Source organism: Alosa sapidissima, chromosome 23 (assembly GCF_018492685.1).
Source record: "Alosa sapidissima isolate fAloSap1 chromosome 23, fAloSap1.pri, whole genome shotgun sequence".
In the NCBI taxonomy this organism is placed as follows: domain Eukaryota; kingdom Metazoa; phylum Chordata; class Actinopteri; order Clupeiformes; family Clupeidae; genus Alosa; species Alosa sapidissima.
The window spans coordinates 975,399-999,818 of NC_055979.1; the positions used below are offsets into that span (position 1 = coordinate 975,399).

The 24,420-nt window shown below is 43.1% G+C and overlaps 2 protein-coding genes across 6 annotated transcripts in view; both read left to right on the forward strand.

The window, feature by feature from the left end:
* The window catches only part of pla2r1 (phospholipase A2 receptor 1), a 48,382-nt gene extending 29,907 nt beyond the window's left edge, over positions 1–18,475 (forward strand). For 3 of the 4 annotated variants that reach the window (XM_042080113.1, XM_042080114.1, XM_042080116.1), the window contains one exon: positions 1,996–3,326. In XM_042080113.1, the coding sequence (XP_041936047.1) occupies positions 1,996–2,207 (212 nt within the window). In that variant the 3' untranslated portion in view covers positions 2,208–3,326. Of the gene's footprint in view, positions 1–1,995; positions 3,327–18,244 lie in introns of those variants that run through there. The other variant, XR_006026715.1, reaches the window with a different exon arrangement.
* ly75 (lymphocyte antigen 75) overlaps positions 3,602–24,420 on the forward strand; it is a 33,863-nt gene continuing 13,044 nt past the window's right edge. Inside the window, exons 1-20 of one of the 2 annotated variants that reach the window (XM_042080112.1) lie at positions 3,602–4,230; positions 6,438–6,824; positions 9,213–9,401; positions 10,224–10,379; positions 10,891–11,004; positions 11,302–11,439; positions 11,967–12,158; positions 12,688–12,845; positions 12,972–13,076; positions 13,963–14,051; positions 15,149–15,306; positions 18,045–18,244; positions 18,937–19,079; positions 19,971–20,052; positions 21,422–21,493; positions 22,205–22,328; positions 22,899–22,934; positions 23,138–23,307; positions 23,573–23,640; positions 23,807–23,883. In XM_042080112.1, the coding sequence (XP_041936046.1) occupies positions 4,125–4,230; positions 6,438–6,824; positions 9,213–9,401; positions 10,224–10,379; positions 10,891–11,004; positions 11,302–11,439; positions 11,967–12,158; positions 12,688–12,845; positions 12,972–13,076; positions 13,963–14,051; positions 15,149–15,306; positions 18,045–18,244; positions 18,937–19,079; positions 19,971–20,052; positions 21,422–21,493; positions 22,205–22,328; positions 22,899–22,934; positions 23,138–23,307; positions 23,573–23,640; positions 23,807–23,883 (2,764 nt within the window). In that variant the 5' untranslated portion in view covers positions 3,602–4,124. The remainder of the gene's footprint in view (positions 4,231–6,437; positions 6,825–9,212; positions 9,402–10,223; positions 10,380–10,890; positions 11,005–11,301; positions 11,440–11,966; positions 12,159–12,687; positions 12,846–12,971; positions 13,077–13,962; positions 14,052–15,148; positions 15,307–18,044; positions 18,245–18,936; positions 19,080–19,970; positions 20,053–21,421; positions 21,494–22,204; positions 22,329–22,898; positions 22,935–23,137; positions 23,308–23,572; positions 23,641–23,806; positions 23,884–24,420) is intronic. The other variant, XM_042080110.1, reaches the window with a different exon arrangement.

The following is a 24,420-nucleotide window of genomic DNA, read 5'->3' on the forward strand; positions in this document are numbered from 1 at the left end:
TTTTAAATGAGCTCAGGCCCAGATAAGACAGGTTATCAGAGGTTTACCGAACCCATACAATGATTTTCATTACAGAAACAGGTCTGATTTTAATGCAGTGCCATCTGAGGTCCAAAAGACCACGGTCATCCAATATTGCTTTTTAGCTCTGTCTCTTGTTTGCAAAGATTTCTCTGGATTCTCTGAATATTTTAATGATATTATGTACTGTAGATGATGAACTCCCAAAAAAGCATTATAATTATATTGTTTCATCATTTGTCCACACACGTTTACACAGAGTGATGAATACCTCTACATCTTTACTTCTAAGAGACGTTGCCTTTCTAGAATGCTCTTTTTTATACCCAATCATGTTGCCAGTTACTCTAATTAGTTGTAAAATATTCCTCCTTTTGTTTTCTTTATCATTACACCACTTTTCCAGTGTTTTCTTGGCCCTGTCCCAACATCTTTTGAAACATGTTGCTGGTATCAAATTCAAAATGAACATATATTTTCCATGAAATAGTCATACATGCCATTTTCAACATTTGATATGTTGTCTGCATCCTTTTTTCAGCTAAATATGAGTAAATGAGATTTGCAGATTATCGTATTCTGTTTTTATTTGCATTTTATACAACATCCCAACTTTTTCTGATTTGGGGTTGTACATACATACCCTTCAGAATTATTACCTTTAGTAAAGTTGACTAAAAACAGGTATAAAAATAATCTTTTGGTGATTTCATTGTAGTCTCAGAATGAAAATAAAAATAATACCTTGAAGGGAAGCAAATTCATTTTAACAAAAACACATCGCCCACAATTATTGGCACCCCTGCTTCTAATACCTTCTTAAAGGAGAAGTTCGGTGTGATATTGACCTAAAGTGTGTTGAAACATGATACCGAGTGTGAACTTTTGTCTCATAGCTCATCTCGGCTTGTCCCCTGCACTCCGAAATCTGGCGCTAGCCGATGCTACCAACAGGTTTTCAAAGGGGGTGCCTCGGGCATCAGCCTAGCCATGCAAATAAATCACTGTTTTACACCATTTACGAGGCTCAAAGTAGCTCCACACTTCATTGGTAGACTTCGGAGGGCCCTGACATTTAAAACGAGACATTGAGAACTTTGAAAAAGCACTGGTAGTTTATTTACGAGACGATACAGAAAGTACTTTCAGGAAGTTTACCGTTCGCCGCCATCTTGAATTTAGTCACGATAAGTCTAGCGACGAGTACGAATGAACAGGTATGATAAGGGATTAGATTACAAAAAATAATTCTGTGAAAATACATGGATTGCAGTAGCTTCTAGTAGCAGGAACTGGAATCTATGCATTTCCACAGAATTATTTTTAAATAATGCAAATGCAAATATTTCGTAAATGGTGTAAAACAGCGATTTATTTGCATGGCTAGGCCAATGCCCGAGGCACCCCCTTTATTATTGTGACTAAATTCAAGATGGCGGCACTTAGGTCTAAAAATTCTGAAAAAATTACCAGGTGTACCTATGTTACCCTGGAGACACACTGTAAAATTACTTTAATGTAAGATCAATACTTTCCAAGATACAGCCAGTTTTATGGGGGGAGGGGGGGTGTCGATTTTGTTCAGCCTCTTTTTTTTGGTCAAAGTTCACAAGCCCATAGCGCAAGAACTAAACCATGTAGGAGGCTCAAATTTTGCATGCTGGTACATAAATAGGAATAGTATCTAGCAAAATCATCATGTTTGGTCTGGATGATCCTGCATGTCTATAGCTGTCTCTCAAAGTTGATCAAAATTGTATTGGAGTTTTTGGCTTTACCATATGTGCCAATAATTCTGGGGGGTACTGTACATTTCTATCTACACGACTTCACAGTAGTGTCATCCTGGATTTGGGATGACTTAACCACCACCACAACTTGACATTAGATAAATACCACAGAACTGACATAAGATGGAGATCTTGCATGCATCTATATTAAATCTCCTTACTTTTCTCCATCTCTCGTTCTCAGGTATGCATCATGGTGCTGTGCTGTTGGCGGTGCTCCTGGCCATCCATGTGTTTGGCCTGCTGGCCTGCACTGGCTGGTTTGTCTACAAGAAGATTGGCTTCCGGCGCCTGACGTCCCTGGGGCCAGCCTACTACAGACAGACCAGCTCCCAGTCCACCGAATCAGATGGGAATGTGCTCATTGGAGACTTAGAATTGACTGCAGGGGAATAGGGATATTAGTAATTTGTGAATGTGTGAGTGAGTGTGTGTTTGTTTGCCCGTGTCTGTGTGTGTATGTGTGTGTGTGAGAGAGAGAGAGAGAGAGAGAGAAAGAGAATGCAGTTGTGTGTGTGTGTGTCTCAGAGAGAGATCATATAGTGTGTTTGTATAGGTGTATGTATTCAGGTATGTGTTTCCTCACCCAGAGAGACTGCTTCTCTTCTCTGGGCTTGGATTATGAAGGAACCATGTGATTTACAGATGATCAGGGATGAGGCTATTGTAGTGAGCAAAACTGACATTCAGGCCATTTTGACCCCTGCACCTTCCAGACCAGACTTTACTGTTCAGGGCTACAGGGAGATGAATGGATTGTATAAACAGCATCTGCACAAAGACCTTTGGAGGCCCCTCTTTGTAATTGGTCTCAACTTTAACGAGGGGTCACACTTTCCTTTGAGAGTTTGGGGATGACTTTCTTTTTAAGATCAGGGAAAACTTTGTGTGTTAGATATGGAGCATTGTAACCAAAGCAACTGTAGAACTGAATCAGGGTCCAGGAAGGTTTTCTTTGGAAAGAGAAATTTTAGCAGAAGCCACAAACATCTTGGATCATATTGGACACTAACAGCTTCACAGTTTGGACATGCTTTTTTGGTTCCCCTAGTAAACACGAAATGTCATTTAAAATATTTGAGAAGCTTTTAAGTTGCTTTTATAACGGCACTTTATCACCCCAAACGGCTCAATGGAACCTAGCCAGATCTAATGAGAGTAGCTCATATTGTGTGTGTGTGTGTGTGTGTGTGTGTTCATGATTATGTGAGACACTGTTTCACATTTTCTTTTTCTTTAGACCTTTTGTGGTTATTTAGATTTACTCAATGGAAGTACGTCAGCTGTGCTACGTCTTAATAATAATAGATTTGAGGAACCTGCAAGTGTTGTTTTCTATTTAAGATGCATCAAACTTTTTTTCTTTACTCATCTTAAATCACTTCACTGAAGTATTCCCATCATATCCACAAATTGAAGCCTCATCCCACACAGTGCCATGTGTATTAAGACTTTTTCATCCATGTAAGATGGCAAAAGATGACTTATTGATAACATTAAATGACCTTACATCCATTTAAGGGACATGACGCACCTTAATTTCTTGTCATTCTGAACTCCATGCATGTAACCCTCTGACTATAAAATAGATAGCTTATTTAGTATTGACCCTGTATAGCCTGTTTAGTCGTATCACTACTTTGCAAATGTATTAGAGTACAAAAAATGTATCTGATAATGTGGTCGGTCATAAACCGAAGGTTTGGGCTTGTGTGTTCCGGTCGCCCCGCCCAATTTAACTGTTGGCTTGTCACCCATGCTCACCACGAATCAGCATATTTCCCTGTAGAAATGACATCAACATGCTTAGTCCAAGCGAGGTTCCACAACGCTGTATGTAGAGTGGTACTGAACTGAAATAATAACTCCGATGCACTGCGTTAGCCTATGTTGTTTGGCTGGCTATTTTTGTCCCAGCATTCGTAGCCTCGGCGTAATTCAGTGGAAGTGCGACCGGGGTGTCGTCCATTAATGCACTAATATTGACATATCTAGAGAGCAGCAGTTGTAGCCTATGAAACTGTGGGAGTAAAACATCACTTGCTTCCCTACTAGAGAAGAACTGGAATAGCCTACATATTTGAGGCTCGGTAAAATGTATTTCTGGAATTTGGGCGTGATCACTGACACTACGTCTCTGACAGCTGACGAATCGTAGGCAAGCATTTTCAAGAGCAGTAAAACCAAAGAGAAATGGTTTCTCAAAGTGCCAACAACTTACACGTCGTTTAAATTCCCGATGACAGGTCATCAAAGTGGATCAGTTTTTGTATACCTGGATTAAATGTGTAGCTGGGCTGTAACTTCTCAATTATGAGTTGGAACATACAAGCTAAACACTTCACTGTGTTACTAGCTGCGTTTCTGGGTGGATTTAGGAGTAGTTACTTTGGATATTGTGCACCAAGTGGGAATTCAGGTAAGTCAGATGGTTGGCTTAACTGTTATTTATTTAAGTCCTTATGACGATGGATCGAATTCAAGCGATCAGGAAACGTTGTTTTTGACTGCGCAAATTTGGATGCCACATTGTTTTGTTTTGCGCAAAACCGTATGCGAGCGCTTTAGCCTTTACAACTCGATCATAGCCTACTCAATTTTAAACGTAGGCACGTGGAAATTAAGAGATTTAATGGCAGTCAATATTCTCAGTGTAATATAGTTCGTTCGTCCGTGTACCGCTCGTTAACAATTGTACCCAGTGAGCCACAAACACTTAACGCAACAGTAACATAAAAGTTGTGAATTATGTTGAATTATGTCTATTAGTGTTGAGTAGTAGTTCTTATTTAGTTGAAAATGGGTTGTTGGCCTGCCAATCTCTCGCACTATGTGCGTCGTCGGTGTGTGTGCGTGCGTCCCTGTCTATAAATCGAAATGAGGTGATGACTATTGTTGCGAATTCGCCTGCAAGCTTCTGAAAGTGTCTAAACTATTTTTTATACTTTGAAGTCTGTCTCGGTGTCTTAGAAAAGACTAACAAGAGTGAAGCGGAAGCATGTGTTCATTTAAAACTAATCTAGATCAGCTCCTCTACTGAACCATGAACCGAAAGTTGTCATGTGCCTATTTAGAATGATAGTATGAAGCGGCTTAATGCTGTTTCTGTGTAATTGAGTTTTTTTGCCTGTTTTGAAAAGTTCGTTCCAGAAGTTCTCAAATACCTACGATATTGTTCAACAGACATCTTAAAATAACATTGAAAGAACATGATATATACAGTAAGCCTGGCTGTTAGCCTGGGTGAAGAGAATAAATCCCCATGGTAACTTATGTACCATCTCTTTTGTGTATCCAAGTCAAAGCTAAATTCATCCATGATAACCAAAAAATCCTAGCTTAATCCCTTATCTAGGTTTTGTGAAATTACCCCTCTGGATTGTAAAAATCATAGTCACAGCCATTGCAGTCAGTGTCACTGACAACAAACAACTGCAAGAACAACTGCTCTCTAATAAACTGCCCAGAGTATGTTGTAGCACTTTTCAAAGAATGTTTTTCACTCCAGTGAAAATGTTTAATCTACTTGTATTTTCAGATTAAAGCATATCAAGAATGATCTCTGATTCATTATTTCCTGGTACAGCAGCATCATCTATCAGGGGGCCAAATAGGCCTGTGAACCTTAAACTCTAAGGCAGTGTTTCTTAAAGTGTGGTCCGGGAACCACTGTTGGTCCGCAAGCTATCCCAAGTGGTCCGCGGGCAGACGTGGTAAAATATAAATTAGCCTAGTTGTTTGGAATATTGAACCAACTTGTAGCCTATGTAAATCCAAACCGTTCTGCAACTGTCTATGTAACCTATGCCAGTTCAAATCATATGAATCCGCTGACACAATAAGCAAGGTGCCAAGACAATAAGCAAGGTTGTTCAGTGAGTATGCCTATTGTGTAATATACTGTTGAAGTAGGTCTACTGTTTTTTTTTTAGCTATACCTATTACAGTAGGTGGTCCGTGAGGTTTCTATTTATTGGTTAAGTGGTCCTTGGTCTGAAAAAGTTTGAGAAACACTGCTCTAAGGCAATAATGTGTCTGGCATTGGAGGTTTTCTATATTATTATTTGTTGTCATATCACTCTTCATTTGTCATTGACATTAGTTATGTCTGACATGGTTACTTCAGTTGTTGTCCATACCTCCAAGCTCATACCTGTTTTCCTCAGTTACTTTCACTTTCTCCTGGGTCATTCCACGTCAATTCAACCAGGGCCCATGCACTTAGGTCTCAAGAAATTCTGAAAAAATTACCAGGTGTACCTATGTTACTCAGGAGATACACTGTAAAATTACTTTTATGTAAGATCAATACTTTCCAAGATACTGCCAGTTTTACAGGGGGAGGGGGTGTCGATTTTGTTCGGCCTCTTTTTTTTGTCAAAGTTCACAAGCCCATAGCGCAAGAACTAAACCATGTACTGTAGGAGGCTCAAATTTTGCGTGCTGGTACATAAATAGGAATAGTATGTAGCAAAATCGTCACGTTTGGTCTGGATGATCCTGCATGGTCATAGCTGTCCCTCAATGTGCGTGGGCCCTGGTTGAATTGACGTGGAATATCCCTCCTAGTAGCTTTGCACCTGATCACCCTTGCCTGCAGCCTAACCAGCTTTGCCTTATCCATAGGTGATGATGCTTTTACTATTCAACATGTGAATACTACTCAGTGCCTGGTGGCCGGTGCAGATACCCAGTCCCTCGCTCTGGCCAACTGCACCAACCCACCAGGCCCAAGGTTGCTCTGGAAGTGGGGTTCCGGTAACCGACTCTTCCATGTGGGCTCATCCCGGTGCCTGGGCCTGGAGGTGCACAAGAAGGCACTGGCACTTTCTGACTGTGACTCGCAAGGCACCATGCTCAAGTGGCTGTGTGTGGGCCAGGCTGTTTACACCAACTACGAGATGGGCCTGACTCGTGACGGCAATACAGCGGTCGTGATCGCCAAGCGGAAGCCCACAGATGGCTGGACACGAGGGGACTCAAAGGACAACATCTGCCAACAGCCATATAAGAGTAAGACACACACACACACAATCACTTACACTCACACTCTCTTTCTCTCTGTCACACGTACACACACATTCACATGCTTCCGCAAACACTCCCAAATATAGAGATAGACAAACACACACACACACATCTTTGCTAGTTGCAGTGCCCCCCCAAAGGTGAAAGAGCACCACATTTATTGTGCATCCTCATAATCAAGTCTTGAGTTTGAGTTTGGTATATCCTGTACGGCGGAAGAATGACCAGGGCCAGTGACGGCATCTTTGCGAAGAGGATACACTGGTTCTGGCTGGACGTTTTGGAGTTGGAATGGTGTTGATATCTCAAAAGTTTTAGGAGCAACAGCGGGCCCATGAAACAGGTGAATCAGAATAATAATATATAGAAAAAAGGGCACTTAAGAAAAACAATAGTGTGCTTTGTGTAACAATAATAAGAAGATAGGGAACTTAAGAAAAACAATAGTGTGCTTAGTGTGCTACCATAAAACAGGTGAATCAGAATAATAACAATAATAAGAAGATAGGGAACTTAAGAAAAACAATAGTGTGCTTTGCTTAGACAAGCACACTAATAATGAAAGCTGATGATGAAAAAGGTAATACATAAAGCTGAAAAGAATCTGTGCGTATACAGAGATAGATACAATACACAGGTATATCCACTGTCCTCACCTTGAAATAGTATCTCTTTCAAAACAGTAAACCTTGCTGAGTGTTTTGACATTCAGTATTGCTTAAACACACACACACACACACACACTTGTCTCGGGATGTATTATTTTTAGGCCTTCTTTTCCTGCTGTCTTACCCCTCAATTGAGACCTTGCCTCATACAATCATGTTTTGACTTGATTAGCCCATTTAATTCTGACCCTGAGATCAGTCGGCACAGAAGGAGTTGAGATATGCGGTATGAGATATGCTCACTGGCAAGCCAGTGGACTAATGTGACCTTTGTTCATCTGCACTCATGCTGGTGGGAAGCATGATAGATTTCCTGTTTAAGGAGTGCTGAAGTTGGCTGTTGGGGATTTCCTCCACCTTCTTGTGATTCTCGGAGAACAGACTCGATTATCCAGTTCCGGCTGGTTTTGATTGTAGTCCTGTTTAAGTGTTGTTAGTGTTCACGGCACCAAAAGTCCCTAAGACTCCCATTGTTGAGCTCAAGCTATGTTACTTTCGTTTCACCCTCCCTCGTGATGCACATGTTGGTTAGTCACTCTGGGACTAAAAAGAGGACCCAGCTGCCCCTGATTAAGAATATGAACGAAACAGAAAGTTACATTTAATTGGTGGCTTGAAAAGAGGCTGGCAATAAAAAAACACAAGTAGGTCTATGGCATAAGAGGAAAAGGAATTGAAAGTAATTCTAGCTAGACAAGCTTTTTTTTCTGTAATTGTTTACACAAATTCCAACAGACAATTTCTAATATTTTTCCCATTGGTTGTCAGTATTTAATGGATATCTGGCATTTGAGTAAGATGGTATTTGCCATAAAATAGTTCCTGGCTCCAAACGGTGTCTGCAGCAGAGCCATATAAAGTGCCAGTCCTGTCTCTTCCCGTGGCATACAAACCTACTTCTCCTCCAGCTCTCTAATCATGCTTTTTCAGGGGACTTATTTTAGCTCCAAACCCTGGTTGTTTTGGTCCTTGTTTCTCCAGCCTTGACTTGTGGATGTGACATGGAGATTTCATATTGTGTATTCAAGTGTGTAAATGTCAGTGATGTTTTTCATGCCAACAGTTTTAGACCCCTATTCAGTTCCTGTTTATTGAATGCAGTTCACAGTAAATACAGTCTCCATTTCACTTGATCCTCAACTCATAAGGGTTGATAAACCAAGCCTTTCCCAAGATGCGGGAGGTTGCTTGTTTGTCCTCATTTGTCTGCTTGCAGGTTCAGTCTGGGTGTTTTGCACTAGTTTCAACAACAGCCTGGAAGGTTTGGGGTTCTGCTCCTTCAAGTGTTAAGTTTGGCATGGCACACTGGATGTGCAGGATGCCTTGCAGGAACTGAAGGAGGCAGTGTTACCACCAAATTCTGATGATGCTATTAGGGCATCCTGGCTTTCTAGATGGTCAGATTGCATTCCTCTGGCAGTTTCTACAGGGCAACAATCCAAGGCCTTGTTGTAATTTGATTTAGTATGGGGCATACCATTACACGTATATCTATGAGATGTATAGTGCATAGTGATAATAGTAGGCTTGCAGTTTGTAAGGTAAGTGCCACCAACAGCACTAAATATTTTTGTTCATTCACATACAGTGTATTAGATTAGACCAAAGGTAGAACTCTGCAAGAGTCTCCTTGTCACTCCTAAAATTCTCGCTGTAATATTATCACTCTGTTTGTTTGTCAACCCATCTCAATTCTCCCGCTCAGCCATACACACCAGGGATGGGAATGCTTTGGGAGCTCCCTGTGCCTTTCCGTTCCGCTATAACGGCACCTGGCACCATCGCTGTCTCCCAGGACAACCTGGCCAAGAGAACCTTCCAGAGGGTATGAGCTGGTGTTCCCCCACCATGAACTATGACCAGCAAAGAAGGTGGGGCTTCTGCCTGCAGTACGGTGAGTGGAGCGGCTTCATTTTTCCTTTTGATCACTTGTGTCGTCTGATTTCCTCTCAGCACGTTGACACGTGTGTGTGTGTGTGTGTGTGTGTGTGTGTGTGTGTGTGTGTGTGTGTGTGTGTGTGTGTGTGTGTGTTGCTGTGATGTTGTGCTATGTATGTGTTTTTTACCCCTCTTGGAATGCAGTATCAGTTTTTCCAAGAGATGGCTTATCCACTGAGGCAGCATGCAATGACGTGTCAGAAGTACATACTCTGTTTATGTTTACAACAGAGCTCAGGGCCTTAGCCCAATGTAATAAAACCTCTAAAGCTAGACGACATGGCCTCAGACACCAGCCCAAGAGCTCCAAGCTGATGGCATTCCTGAGAAGGAGGGTGTCGCCACAGTGCCTCAGGTCGGATAGGATGGGGGGAGGGAAGTGGGTGGGAGGAGAAGAGGAGGAGTGTTTATGGAAAGTTGGAAGTGACGCCTGATCTCTCATGGAGTCAAGAGATGGAAGTGCTGTCTGCTCAGTGCAGGGTGCATTCCTCCGATATGATTTCACTCACCCGCCTCCCTCACTCTAGCAACAAAGCCACGGCAAGACACACACACACACACACACACACACACACACACACACAGTCTTGACAGTGAATGCAACCAATGGACACTTCCACCTCACAGACAGACAGACACACACACATACATACACACACACACACACACACACACACACACACACACACACAAAATCACACACTGCATGTACCGTATACACGACTTGTGCAGGCCGGTTGTGTTATGGGCCCTGACTGTGATGTGTGTGCCCTGGCAGTGGAAGGCTGCCACACTTTGTGGGAGAACGCCACCAACGGACACTGCTACCAGACAGTTGCCACGGCAGCTGTCACCTGGCACCAGGCGAGGGACTCGTGCCGGAGTCAGGGAGGAGACCTACTGAGTGTGTCCAGTGCATCCGAGCTGAAAGCCTGTGAGTCTCTCTCTTACACACAGACACACAGACACACACACACACACACACACACACACACACAGACACACAGGCAGGTGCCTAAATATATATATACATGTGTATAGTTCAACAGATATACTCCCACATATGTACAATTCAGACTCACAAACTGACAGTGAATCATCAGAGAAGGTCTCAACAGCATCAGCATCAGAAGGCCGCAAAGTCTTTGCACCTTTTCATGCAGTTTTGCAAGGGCAGTAAGCATAGTTGCATGCAGATCAGCTCAGAAAACAAAGCGCCACTATTATGTTATTGAATTAACTGAATATAAATGGTTGGGTTGTTGGTAACATCTGCTGCATTAATTAATATATTTAGCCTGAAAATGATACTGTAGCCAAAAATAGACCGGTAGTAAAGGGTATCTCTGGAGATTCAGCCATGTCCTCTCTATTGAAATGAATTCATCTAACATCTTATTCATCTTCCTGATCACCCCATGTTCCTCTCTTTGTTGTATTCCAAGTGGAGGCAATGGACCTCCCTGATAAGCTGTGGATCGGGCTTAACCAAATGGACTGGGCGGAGGGGTGGCAGTGGTCTGACGGATCACCACTGCATGTGGTAAATTGGGCCACAGGTGGGTCTATCAGCATGTGGTCTTGGTGACCTCGTGGCCATCTTGCTTTGGCGTGACACACTATCAAAATAACAAAGAACATATTGTTGTCAGTAGGGTGACTGTGGCACACAGTGTGTATGTGTGTGATTTTGTTGAATAACAAGTCAACTACTTGAATGCTTTCTTTTGTCAAAGGGTAAACATGACCACAGTTTGTTTGTGTGTGTGTGTGTGTGTGTGTGTGTGTGTGTGTGTGTGTGTGTGTGTGTGTGTGTGTGTGTGTGTGTGTGTGTGTGTGTGTGTACTGCTGAGCAGACATGCCCACCCTTATTGGCCTGGGCGAGCTGGACTGTGGCGTGTTGATCTCAGGGAAGCAGTATGAGAATGCTATGTGCGAGAAAAAGCTGCCGTATATCTGCAAGAAGCTCAGCAGCCCTGTTACGCAGCCTACAGGTGAGCCCCACACACACACACACAGGGTTTATCCCAAATAAGGAGGAGTAATTGTTCATTTGACATTCAATTGAAATTCCAAAATAAAAAAGTAATTATAAAAAGTCATTATTTGTGAAAACGTGCACAAGTCACGTATTCCCAGCCCATTCAATATCCATACATGAAACTCTTCCTTGTCCCACCTTCTTGTCCTTTCCTAGAGAATAGGAGGTGGTGCTCAGCGCCAGAAGTCTAGCGTCCATTATTTCACCGCCTTAGGCTACAATCAGTTGGCTCGGGATTGGGAATCAAATTGGGAATCAGCCATCCATGTTGCTTATGATAAAAGCATCTACTAAATATAAGTCCCCTTCAGTAAATGCATCCAGTGTATCAGTTTCCAGTAGGAAAGCAGACATTTTTGGCTGTGTCAAGCAAACTGGATTTTGAAGCATTTCTTTGTACGCCCAGTGCAGCATGCTTTAGTGAACCCTGGGTGTAACATTTCAACTGACCCTTTTGTTTTGTCTGTTTTGTGTCTGCAGAGAGGGTGGTGTACAAGTCTACTGTGTGTGAGGACGGCTGGTTCCCATGGGACAGTCGCTGTCTCCGGCTCTTCGAGGAGGTGGCCATGACTCAGTCCATGGCCCAGGATTCCTGCACCAACAACAACGCCAGCTTGCTCAGCATCCACAGCCTGGAGGACATGTTTATGTTCAATGTCAAACTCCCATCAGGTGTGTCACACACACACACACACACACACACACAGCGGTTCAGGAGGGCTGAGGAGGCTTGTGAGATGAAGCGGGTCTTTGATCAGCATCCATCCTGCAGGGCTAGGGCGTGTCTTCCTGTTTCCTAATGCATGGTTCTCCTGAAAAGTAGAGTGGCTGCACAGTATTTATAAGACAGCAGAAAACACTGTCTTTAGTGCAGGGTTAATTAGCAGTGGCACACCATACCCTGTTTGTGTGTACAAACAGCATTACAATAGGGTAACAAAAAGCATGTTGACAAGATTCATGGTCCACTGCCATCATGTGGGATTGGAAACTTGGAGCCACTAAGACAAATACACCACACACACACACACACATACATACATACATACATACATACATACATACACACAGATATACAGATGATTCCTCTGTAATTGTCATTGTAGTCAAGAACTTCAGTGCATGTTAGTTCATCTTGTAACACTTTGTTTGTGTGTGTCTTGTGTCTTGTGTGTGTGTGTGTTGGGTATATTTGCTGCAGAGCGTAGAGATCTATGGAGCGGTTTAACAGGCGATGGGCTCCCTTTGGTCTTCAAGTGGCTGGACGGCTCTGAAGTCAACTACACGCACTGGGCCAAAGACCACCCACGCATTGATCCAAGCACCAGATTTCCAATCTGCGTGCGCTTCACTGGAGAAGTGTGTGTGTGTGTGAGAGAGAGAGAGAGAAGCTGCTATCCCCCAAATGCTAGCAGTACAAACAATATTTGTTGAGGCAGTGGTATTGTATTGTTAACATGGGATTCTCTCCTCTGTCTCCCCCAGAACCATGAGTGGATGGTGTCGGGCTGTGACTTGAGTCTGCCTTACCTGTGCGTGAAGCAGGGAGTGGTGAACGAGAGTGTCCACGACGAGGGCTGCCCTGAGGGGGTGAGCCTCTCTGCTCATACTCACTCTTTCTCTCTCCTTCCTTCCCTCCCTCTCTCTCACACTCTCTCTTTTTCTCTTGCTCTCTCCCTATCTTGGCCACTCTGTCACTCACTCTTCTTTCACACTTACATATGCTTTTCTCTCACATACTGTGCATGCTCTCTCTCTCTTTCTATCATTCTTTTTTCTCTCTCTCCTCTCTGTTACAGACAATCTGAATCTGACAATCTGTCACCAAAATATTGGTTAATTCAGCAACAATATTGTATTCGTGCATAGTTCTATGGTCTTTCTCTTTTGGTTTCCACATGTGCTGTACCTGTCTTTTTTTTTTCTTCTGTTCTGTTCTCCCTTCTTTTTAAAATGTAAATCAGGTTTGTAGGCCAAGTATACTGACTTGGCCACGTATACAAGGAATTTGGTCTCTGCATTTATCACATCAGTGAATTAGTGAACACACAGAGCACACATTGAAAACACAGTGAGGTGAAGCACACACTAACCCAGAGCAGTGAGCTGCCTTGCTACAGCGGTGCTCGGGGAGCAATGAGGAGTTAGGTGCCTTGCTCAAGGGCACTTCAGCCGTTCTTACTGGTCGAGGATTGAACCGGCAACCCTCCGGTTCCAAGCCCGAAGCCCGAACCAGTAGGCCACGACTGCCGAAAATGATAATCTTGTTCTATTGCTATGTGCTTCCTCAGTCTTTCCCATATGTTTTTATTTAATATTATTTTTCTACTGTATTCGATCATAAAAGCCCTTCTAGGGACAAGTGTTGTAAATTAGCATAATGATAATAAGTACCCAGAGTACCATAGCCTGATATTCCCACATTCAGTTCATAAAAGAATAACATATAAGAGGATTTCTTTCTTTTGACCTGTAGGACTGGAGAAGGCACGGTGATGCCTGTTACAAGGCTGACCCCAACCCTGTCTCTTTCAAGCAGAACTGCAATCTCACCATTACAGACAGGTCAGCGCCACATTTAGCATGCCCTGCTGATGCCACTTCATGGCTCTGTGTGTGTGTGTGTGTGTGTGTGTGTGTGTGTGTGTGTGTGTGTGTGTGTGTGTGTGTGTGTGTGTGTGTACCCTCCAGAATTATTGGTACCTCTGCTAAAGTTAGGGTGACCAGACGTCTTGGTTTAACTGGGACAGTCCTGATTTTGTGTTGCATGTCCTGAGTCCTGACAAAAGCCTGTCGGGACGCTAATGTCCCGGTTTGTAGAACCCATGTAGAAAGATCATAGAACGTCCGCTGTATGATTTTGATAATGTGTGTGTGCACACGTATGTTAGTCAATCATAACAATCTGCATAATCTTTGCAGCCAACATTACAATGTTTCTCTGTAAACATTGTTGCCGTGCCTCTTCATATCTGCCTCGTTTTAACGGTTAGGCTATATGCTATAGCTACGCTATAATTCTGGAGGGTACTCCATCTAAATGCATTAGCTCAATGCACTCTGATGATGTATCTGCTTTGTCTAAGTGCTGTTCATATGCTCAAATGTCTGCTTCTGTGAGGAGCTCAAGTATCAGGATCTGGGTTAAGAGAAGAAGGTTTCAAATGTGTTGCTTTGAGAGAGCCTGGAACGTTCTGAGATTCTTGGAATACCATGATGTTGGAAAGCCAAGACTGATACAGATGTCTCTCACCCTGCATGCCAAATGTCTGTTGATGGATTCATCCTAGAATCCTAGATTCCTTGATAATAAGATCTACAGTACATTTTTCATATTGTACTCAATTGGATTTTCAGGAGGACAAGCTTCACTTTTAAAGTTATGAGCCTATGTCCTTAGTTAGCCAAAGTGACACAACTTGATCAAATATATTCAAGCATTATTACATAATAACATTAGTTGTTATAATAAAACCAAATTACCAAATGTCCCTCACGGGATCAAAAGAGTATATATACTTATACTTAAAATGGTTATTTTCTGAGCTATGGTAGTTCAGAATGGTTATTCTCTAAGCTATGGTAGCTCAGAAACCACACACACACACAGTCAAGGAAGGGGGATGTCCATAAAGTAGTAATCTGATGCTGTGTGTGTGCAGGTTTGAGCAGGTCTTCATTAACCGACTCCTGAGGGAGCAACTGGGCAGTAAGGCACAGTTCTTCTGGACTGGACTGCAGGACATCAAGGGCAACGGAGAGTACGGCTGGACCAACGGAGAGAATGTCACCTTTACCAACTGGGGCTGGGGAGAACCAGGTATTCTCTCTCTCTCTCTCTCACTCACTCACTCACTCACACACACACACACACACACACACACATTGTCATGTATACACAGACATGCACTTATTCACACATGGGTGCACCCATTCAAACTGACACAGATGCGTACATTACTAGCATTATTTGTACAAGTTTTTTTATACTGAAATTGATAAAGAAATTGTTGTTGATGGTTATGTGTTTTGCTTGTTTTTGGCATTTATGTTTGTGTTGGTATTAGTTTATTCGACAGGCCTTTGGTGTTGTACATTTTAGGACTTTCCCTCAAAGCAGTGCTGCAGTCATATCTTGTTGAATTTGCAATAGCTTGGTTTCACTTTAAGCCGATTTGACGCTTGGTTCAAGTGCTAATTACGGGCTGACTTCATGGTTACGGTAAAAGGTTGAGGCTGTGGTCTGCTGCATCACATTACACGCAGCACTAACTGCTCCTGTTGTGCTCTCACACAGCTGTAGGCTCTGTATTCGGTTTCATTTACAGGAAAACCTCAGCATTCGACCCAAGAGCTTTATTCACCAGGCCATGTTTTGCTACTGTAATGTATGCTGTTTTCTAGAGCTCAGTAATGACATGGAAAGTGCAACACACATGTTGAGTGGTATATGAGCAATCACATAGGGCTCAGCAGGGTTAGTGTGAGAGACAAAAGAGCTACCAGAGTGAGTATATTTTCTATACAAATTTCAACTCCAGTAGATCATAATTATGACTGCCACGCAGCGAAGCGGCGGTCATATAGGTTTAGTCAGTTTCTTTTTTTTTTACATTTTTTTTTTCCTTTTTCGCATGTCCAAAAGATGGGGGTGGGGTTGTATAAAATGAATTTTACATGTGAAATCTATGAACTAATCATGTTTTGGTACTTGTTGTCTAGCAGATACCAGTGAGAATTGAGTGTACATAATGCAATTCAGTGAGACAGTTAGAATCATATAGGCCTTTCAGCGTGATTTATTTTTGTGGAAAAAATGTGCTGGACTGGGCGGCGGTCATATTTTGTACCGCTCTGCGGTACATCTAGTTATATTTTAAATAGAGCCTCAAATAACATGCTTTGGCCTCTCTGGTGTTTTTAATGTCATTATTTGTTTTCCATTCTCTGGAAGTGGAGTTTTAATGCAGTCAGAGCCATGTCCCCATGTGACCTAAGAGTAGCCAAGCAAAATGGGAATATTTCTTTTGGCAGTCACACATTCATCCTGTGCAAACAAATGCACTTTGATCGTGGACATCCCCATTTTCCCTGTGTGTGCTTTCTGTAGCTTTGTGTGAGATCAGAGAGTGCTGGTATATAAGGGAGCCTGTCCCTCAGGGCTTCTGCTTTGAGAACACGATGGCCTTGGTGCTGACTGCGACTCTGAGACCCTTCAACATGGCTCTTTGGAGATCAGCTTTGCCAGTTCTTATCCTTCGGTTTGTAAATAAATCCACATGTACAGTGTGCAGAGGAAGAGCGCAAGCCATGAGTGGTATTCATGACCGTAAAATTCAAATACTCTGCATATTGCATGCCTTTAATGTGGCTTTAACGTAACTGCATTGGATGCCTTTAATGTGGCTTTAATGTAACTGCATTGGATGCCTTTAATGTGGCTTTAACGTAACTGCATTGGATGCCTTTAATGTGGCTTTAATGTAACTGCATTGGATGCCTTTAATGTGGCGTGCACTTGCATTTAGCTCAGGTTCATCTGTGTTTATTTGTGCTCAGTCAGCCATAACATTATGACCACCTGGCTAATATTGTGTAGTCCCCCCTTTTGCTGCCAAAACAGCTCTGACACATCAAAGCATGGACTCCTCTAGACCTCTAAAGGTGTGCCGTGGTATCTGGCACCAAGACGTTAACAGCAGATCCTTTATGTCCTGTAAGTTGCGAGGTGGGGCCTCCATCGATTGGACTTGTTTGTCCACCACATCCCACAGATGCTCGATTGGATTGAGATCTGGGGAATTTGGAGGCCAAGTTAACACCTTGAACACGTTGTGTTCCTCAAACCATTCCTGATAGAGGCCACTGCCATCAGGGAATATTATTTCCATGTAGGCTTACCAATGCTTAGGTAGGTGGTACGTGTCAAAGTATGAATGGCAGGTCCCAAGGTTTCCCAGCAGTACATTGCCCAAAGCATCACACTGCCTCCGCCCGCTTGCCTTCTTCTGATCCTGGTGTCATTCCATGTGTTGCCCAGGTAAATGACGTGCGCGCACCTGGCCATCCATGTGATGTAAAAGAAAACAAGTTTCATCATACCAGGCCCTCTTCTTCCATTGCTCCTTGGTCCAGTTCTGATGCTCATTGTTGACACTTTCAGGAGTGGACAGGGGTCAGCATGGGCAGCCTGACTGGTCTGCTGCATCTGACAACATGGGCCAGCCTTCACTCCCCATGTGCATCAATGTGCACCCCCCCCCCACCCCCCACACACACACACACACACACACACACACACACACACACACACACACACACACACACACACTAACAGGTTCCATGATAATCAGTAAGCAGTGTTATTCACTTCACTTGTAATGTTATCATCATTGTATATTTTAAGGTCATTGTGTGGTTATTCCTCTATTGTGTGTGTGTGTGTGTGTTAAGGATATGGGTTTTGTTTACAATATCTGTGTATAATGTATTTAAGCCATTGTTGATTTGCCCCATCCATCTCTACGTGTGTGTGTGTGTGTGTGTGTGTGTGTGTAGACCTGAATGGTGGTGGCTGTGCTGTGATGTCCACCAACAGGCCCCTGGGGAAGTGGTACATTAAGAACTGCAGCCTGTTTGAAGCTGGCACCATTTGTAAGAAATACCTGAAGGCCCCGATGCCTGTACCCCAGATTAACATCAATGCACCTTGCCCGACTGACTGGTTTTCCAAACCTGGAATACCATATTGCTACAAGGTGTGTGTGTGTGTGTGTGTGTATGTGTGTGTGCGCACACGTGTGAGAAAGAGAGATATGACATGTGACAGATGTGACAGACAGAAGGATAATGAGCGACTTTGAGAGAAAAGAGTGTGAGAGAGTGAAGGGTGTTAGAAAGAGTAACTAAAATAGGCCCCAGCCGTGGCGCAACTGGCTGGGGCACCTGCACCGTACGTCGGCGACCCGGGTTTGATTCCTGCCCTGTGGTCCTTTCTGGATCCCACCCCGACTCTCTCTCCCACTCACTTCCTGTCATTCTCCACTATCCTGTCAATTAAAGGCATAAAAAGCCTAAAAATACACTGAAAAAAAGAGTAACTTAAATGCTCTGTGTGAAGAGCCACTTCACACTTCATCACTTCTCACACACTTCACACTTCATCCTCTTGTGTGCATGAAATATGTGTGTGTGTGTGTGAGAGAGAGAGAGAGAGACAGATGGCAACACAGAGGTTGGGAAATGTTCTGTGAGTTAAAGTTGTGTAATGAAAGAGCGGAAGCATCTGGCTTTTGAAACTCTCTTACTCTTTCTCTTTCTCTCCCACACACACTCTCTCTGTCACTGTGTGTGTCTGTGTGTGTGTTGGGGGGCGGGGGGTTGGGGGGTTGTGTGTGTGTGTGTGTGTTTGGGGCGGGGGGTATTGTGTGTGTGTGTATGTGTGTCGCAGGTGTTTCATGAGGAGCGGTTGACTAGAACGCGTACATGGGTGGAGGCGGAGGGATTCTGCCGCTCACTGGGAGCTCACCTGCCCAGTTTTGGACATGTGGACGAGATGACCGCACTACACTCTGTTATGAGGGACACCATCAGGTACACGGTCTCTCTTTTCCCTCATTCTTTCTCTTCTTCTCCCTCTGTCTGTCTTACTCTCTCTCTCCCTCTCTACAGATGTTAAGCTGACAGAAAATAGACATGCCCTATATGCTAATGTAGACATCCCCTATATACTAATGTAGACATCCCCTATACTAATGTAGACATCCCCTATATACTAATGTAGACATGCCCTATATGCTAATGTAGACATCCCCTATATAATCAGGTAGACATGCCCTATATGCTAATGTAGACATCCCCTATATACTAATGTAGACATCCCCTATATACTAATGTAGACATCCCCTATATACTAATGTAGACATCCCCTATATAATAATGTAGACATCCCCTATATAATCAGGTAGACATGCCCTATATGCTAATGTAGACATCCCCTATACTAATGTAGACATCCCCTATATAATAATGTAGACATGCCCTATATGCTAATGTGGACATCCCCTATATAATAATGTAGAGATGCCCTAAATGCTAATGTAGACATCCCCTATATAATAATGTAGACATCCCCTAGTCATTCCAACACATTCCATCCCACAGCAGTCTGTCTTAATCTCTCAGATTTGTTTTGATTTTTTCCATGCATTCTGTAATGAATAGACAGGATGTGCCTCAGCACTGCAGATGGCTCATTGTGTGAGTCTTAGTTGAGAAATGTGATCCTTCTTGATAAGCAGCACTAGGACCATTACCAGATCAAATATCAGTCCATTTTCTTTTTCCGTGCTACTGACTGCATAATGACACTGACCTTACTGCTGGTCAGAGTCATTAGGCCCCCAACACTCCCCACCCCACCCCTGGACTGGATGTGGGCGTGTACCAAGATCTGTTTAAGTTTGTCTCTTTTTTCTCTTGCAGTGATGACCGATACTTCTGGGTTGGGCTGAACCGCAGAAATCCAAACAATGAGAACGCCTGGGAATGGAGCGACGGCAGACCGGTAAGTGTAGATCTGTGTATGTGTGTGTGTGTGTGTGTGTGTGTGTGTGTGTGTGTGTGTGTGTGCATATCTGACCTCATTTGGTGCCCTATACCCTGTAGTTCAGTGAAAATCTGACTGATACTTGTCAGGGTTATTAGCCTGTCCTGTGTTGGCCTGTTATGCTGTAACATTATTATATAGTTCTCTAAATGTAGAGAATACAGCTAAACAGGGAATACTGTCAGTGTACAGTTACACAGCATTCAGTAACAAAGCTTCAGGGCTGTATTTTGGGCACCTGCGCATGGCGTAAAGTTAGTTTTTCACCCGCGCAAAGTTGAATTCGGTATTTTGCACGTTTATTTTTTAAACATCACGCCCAGGGGTGTGGCAATTAACAACCTAGGGAGGGAACTAGCGCGTTGTCTAAAAATCGCTATCATACACCACCTAAACCTGGTCAGAAGTCAATGGCGAGTTGTTCATATGCTATTTTAAGAGCATGTCAACAGTCATATTGGCAGGTGCACGCACCATCCTTCTATCATTCATGAACGCACACCAGCGCACGTCCATGCAAAACATTACAAATTGCACGATTACAATGGGAAACATAATTAGAATAAAGATATTACGAAATACTGTACATCTCATGATGAGTAGTTATTCACCATCATTTGCCAATTGGTAATGACGGTTAAAAGTGATTAGGGGAGAGGCGAGAGACAAGTACGGAGCACAGCTGAAGACGCACTGTCACGAGATATAAGCAACTCCTCTGCAGGATAAATGTTGTTTTATTCAGTCATTTGAGCAACATTAGGGTAAGTGTTGCTTTTTCCAGCCTATGTTTTCGGTGGTAACCCATTGTCAGTCAATAGTGAAAGTAACTGCATATAATTGTCTTGTCGTTGACTGACTCCTTGGTGAAGTTAGTTTCACTTTGCCAATGAGTTCAAATAATAGACGAGTGCAAATGCGTGAAGGCTATGCTAGGTTTTAGTAAAGCATGGTTTAAGAATGACTATTACATACGGTCTCGCAAGCAGCCTCCTATAAATGCGCCATTGAATGCCAAAATACCGATGCATTTATTTGACGTATCGCGCTTTGCGCCGTTAAAGGGAATGACAGATGTCATTCTCATTGGTTTAAAATTATGTTACGCCCCAAACACACCCATATGACTGATTAAAAAACCTAGGAACACCTTGTTGCGCTCCACGTTTGATAACGAAACCCCTCCCAATGTGAACTGGACATCCTACTAAATTTGAATAGACTTTTGACGAGTGAGATGACTAGAATGTCATGATAGGGCCCAAAATAATTCACTAATGTTCCTGATGATGCACATTAATTAATTGTGTGTGTGTGTTTGTCTCAGCTGTCTACCTCCATGTTCCCAATGGAGATTCATGAGGATGACGAGTATAATCGTGACTGCACTGCATTCAAGGTGAGTTTCCACCACCCCAACCCCCTCCCCCCTTACCAGTATTCTCAAAGTTTTCCAAAGACAAACAGTCTCTCATACCTCACTCTATATACCACTCCATCGTGCGGATGGCAGAGACGGGGACGTTATCGGGGTGTGGAGGGGGGGGGGGGGGACAACTAACATGCAATTAGTTAGATAACCATCTCTGCAAAGAAAATACTTAAAAACCATACATGAAAAGCACTATTACCAAATACAGTGCATTGGGTCAGATGTATGGAAAACCATACCCAGTCAACCATACCCTAGCTTGGTACTACTATTCATGAAAAATGGAATCAGTGTCCAGGTTGTATTTATATCTGTGGCAGCGTGTTTTATGTAAGGGATAATGTATTGTCTGCCGGTAATTATCAGAAAATAAGTCCCGACAGGGTGAACAGAATCTCGACGCGCAACGGAGGGATATGAAAGATGTTAATCAACCCGTTGCTATTGACAGCGGTGATTATATACTTTGGTGGTGATTATATAGATTTAACATAGGCCCGAACGTTGGGAAGGCCCATTCATGTGAATGGAACTTTCTGCAGCACTCTGAAGAGCCGTGTAATAAGCTGCTGATACTTCACTGGTACTTAGAGAGCAGGTGAGCGTGGTTGAAGTGAGTGATGAATGCTTCTTTGTTTGTTTGTTCTGTTTTGTTGTTGTTGTTGTTTTGTCCATAAGTCCCTGCGTGGCAGTTTCCACCTGTTCTTCTTCTTCATGCTGCACGACCTCCCACCGCGGCCCTTCTATGCCACACCTTTCCACTGTGATGCCCCGCTTGAGTGGGCCTGTCAGATCCCCAGAGGTACACACACACACACACACACACACACACAGACAGACACACACACACACACACAGAGAGACACACATGTGCACGCATATACACACACATGTGCACCTACACACACACACACACACACACACACACACACACACACAGACAGACACACACACACACACACAGAGAGACACACATGTGCACGCATATACACACACATGTGCACCTACACACACCTCCAAAATCCCACATATAAAATGTCTAAAAATGTCTAAGACACAAACAGAAAGGCATATATAGTGTGCAAGAGCAGCAACATCACACACACACAGAGACACACATGTGCACGCCACGCATACACACACACATACTGTACACACACACACACACATGTGCACCTACACACACCTGCAAAATCCTACACCTAAACACATATAACATGTCTAAGATGCACACAGAAAGGCATATATGGAATAGTGTGCAAGGGCAGCAACATCACACACACACACACACATACACACAGACCTTGCAACATATCAACCAGCTCCTAGCAGAATGTTAATGTTGTCTATTTATTTTGTTACAAACCACTAGGTGCCACTCCAAAGATCCCTGCTTGGTATAACCCAGGTAAGACTTGTGCTCAAAAATGAGTCCTGTATGTGTTTTATTTGAGTGGTGTCTTGTAAAGTCTAACTGTGACTATTAGCAATATAATACATGTTGTCATGTGGACTAAAGAGAACAATTGTTTGATTCAAAGTACTGTAATCTAAAATCTAAAGCAAATCAAATTTAAAGCAAAAATGTGTTTGTTTATATGTGTGCGTCAGGGGGCTTCCATAATACGTCGGTGTTTGTGGACGGAGAGGAGTTCTGGTTTGAGCCGGAAAGATGGCTATCATATGAGGAGGCGAGCTTGTACTGCTCCAGCAACAGCAGCCGTCTGGCTGCACCTGCTAGCACCAACGCCATTAGGGCCATCCAGCAGAAAATGCAACAGGTCTCTCTCTCCCTCTCTCTGTCACTCTCTCACACACTCTTTCTTGCTCTCTCTTTCTTTCTTCCGTTCTCTCCCTACATATTGTTTTCTCTCTCTCTCTCTCTTGATCTCACTCGGGGTTTCTCCACCTTTGATTTTCTTTTCTATGTGTTCATGCCTTCCTGTTTGTGTGCACCTCACTGTTCTTCTCTTTGTTGTGTGTGTGTGTGTGTGTGTTTATATGCGATTCTGTGTGTGAGTGTAATTCTTACCTTGTATGTTTCAGCTCTCTCGATCTGTGTACTTGAATTGGTGGGCTGACCTAAGGGAAGTAGGCTCTGCTATGCCCTCACCGTGAGTCTTGCTCATTGTTTGTGTTATCATATCACAGTGAGTTTGGAGAGGCTTGTCTGTCCTGAAATAGACTTTGGATTATAGATTTTTATTAACATGAATAGATATGAATTCAAATACAATGCACCACGTATCTCTCTCTTTCCCTCCTTTCTTCCTCTTCTAGTTTCACTCAGTTGCACTTATATCGTAGCGGCTTCCTGGGCCGTTGTGCCTCCCTCGGTCAGGACTCAGCTTTTCCAGGTAACAGCAGCTTCTCTTCCCTAGGCCGCTCTGCTGGTCTTCAGCCAGGAGGTTACTACATGGCTATACATTTAATGCATTTCTTTTCTTCATTATTTTCTCTGGTTTTCATTGTTGTTGTGTGCACCATATAGCCATGTGGCATTTAGTCTAACGTGAAATTGTTTCTGTAGATTTTATTCACTCTATGAGTGACCTAGGCTGTATAGTTTTTGTGTATTATGAAAGTGATAGTGGCATTATGTCAATGGCATTAGGACATTTTCACAAGTGAATTGAAGTCAGTAAATACTGTTAACCTAAGAATAGTGAGCAAATAGCTACAAAGGGGTGGATAACCTGACACAGATAACCAGCTTGTTTAATGCATTGGTGTGGTCAGTACATAAAACATTGTCATGCAGTTTAAATACACAATGTGTCTTATACTAGAAAAGATCGTACTCACGTATAGTCCTTTCAGACATGAATCACATGTCCCATGTAAAAACTAAACTGGAATTGTAGTCAGACACAATCTTACTTTCAGTGAATGCA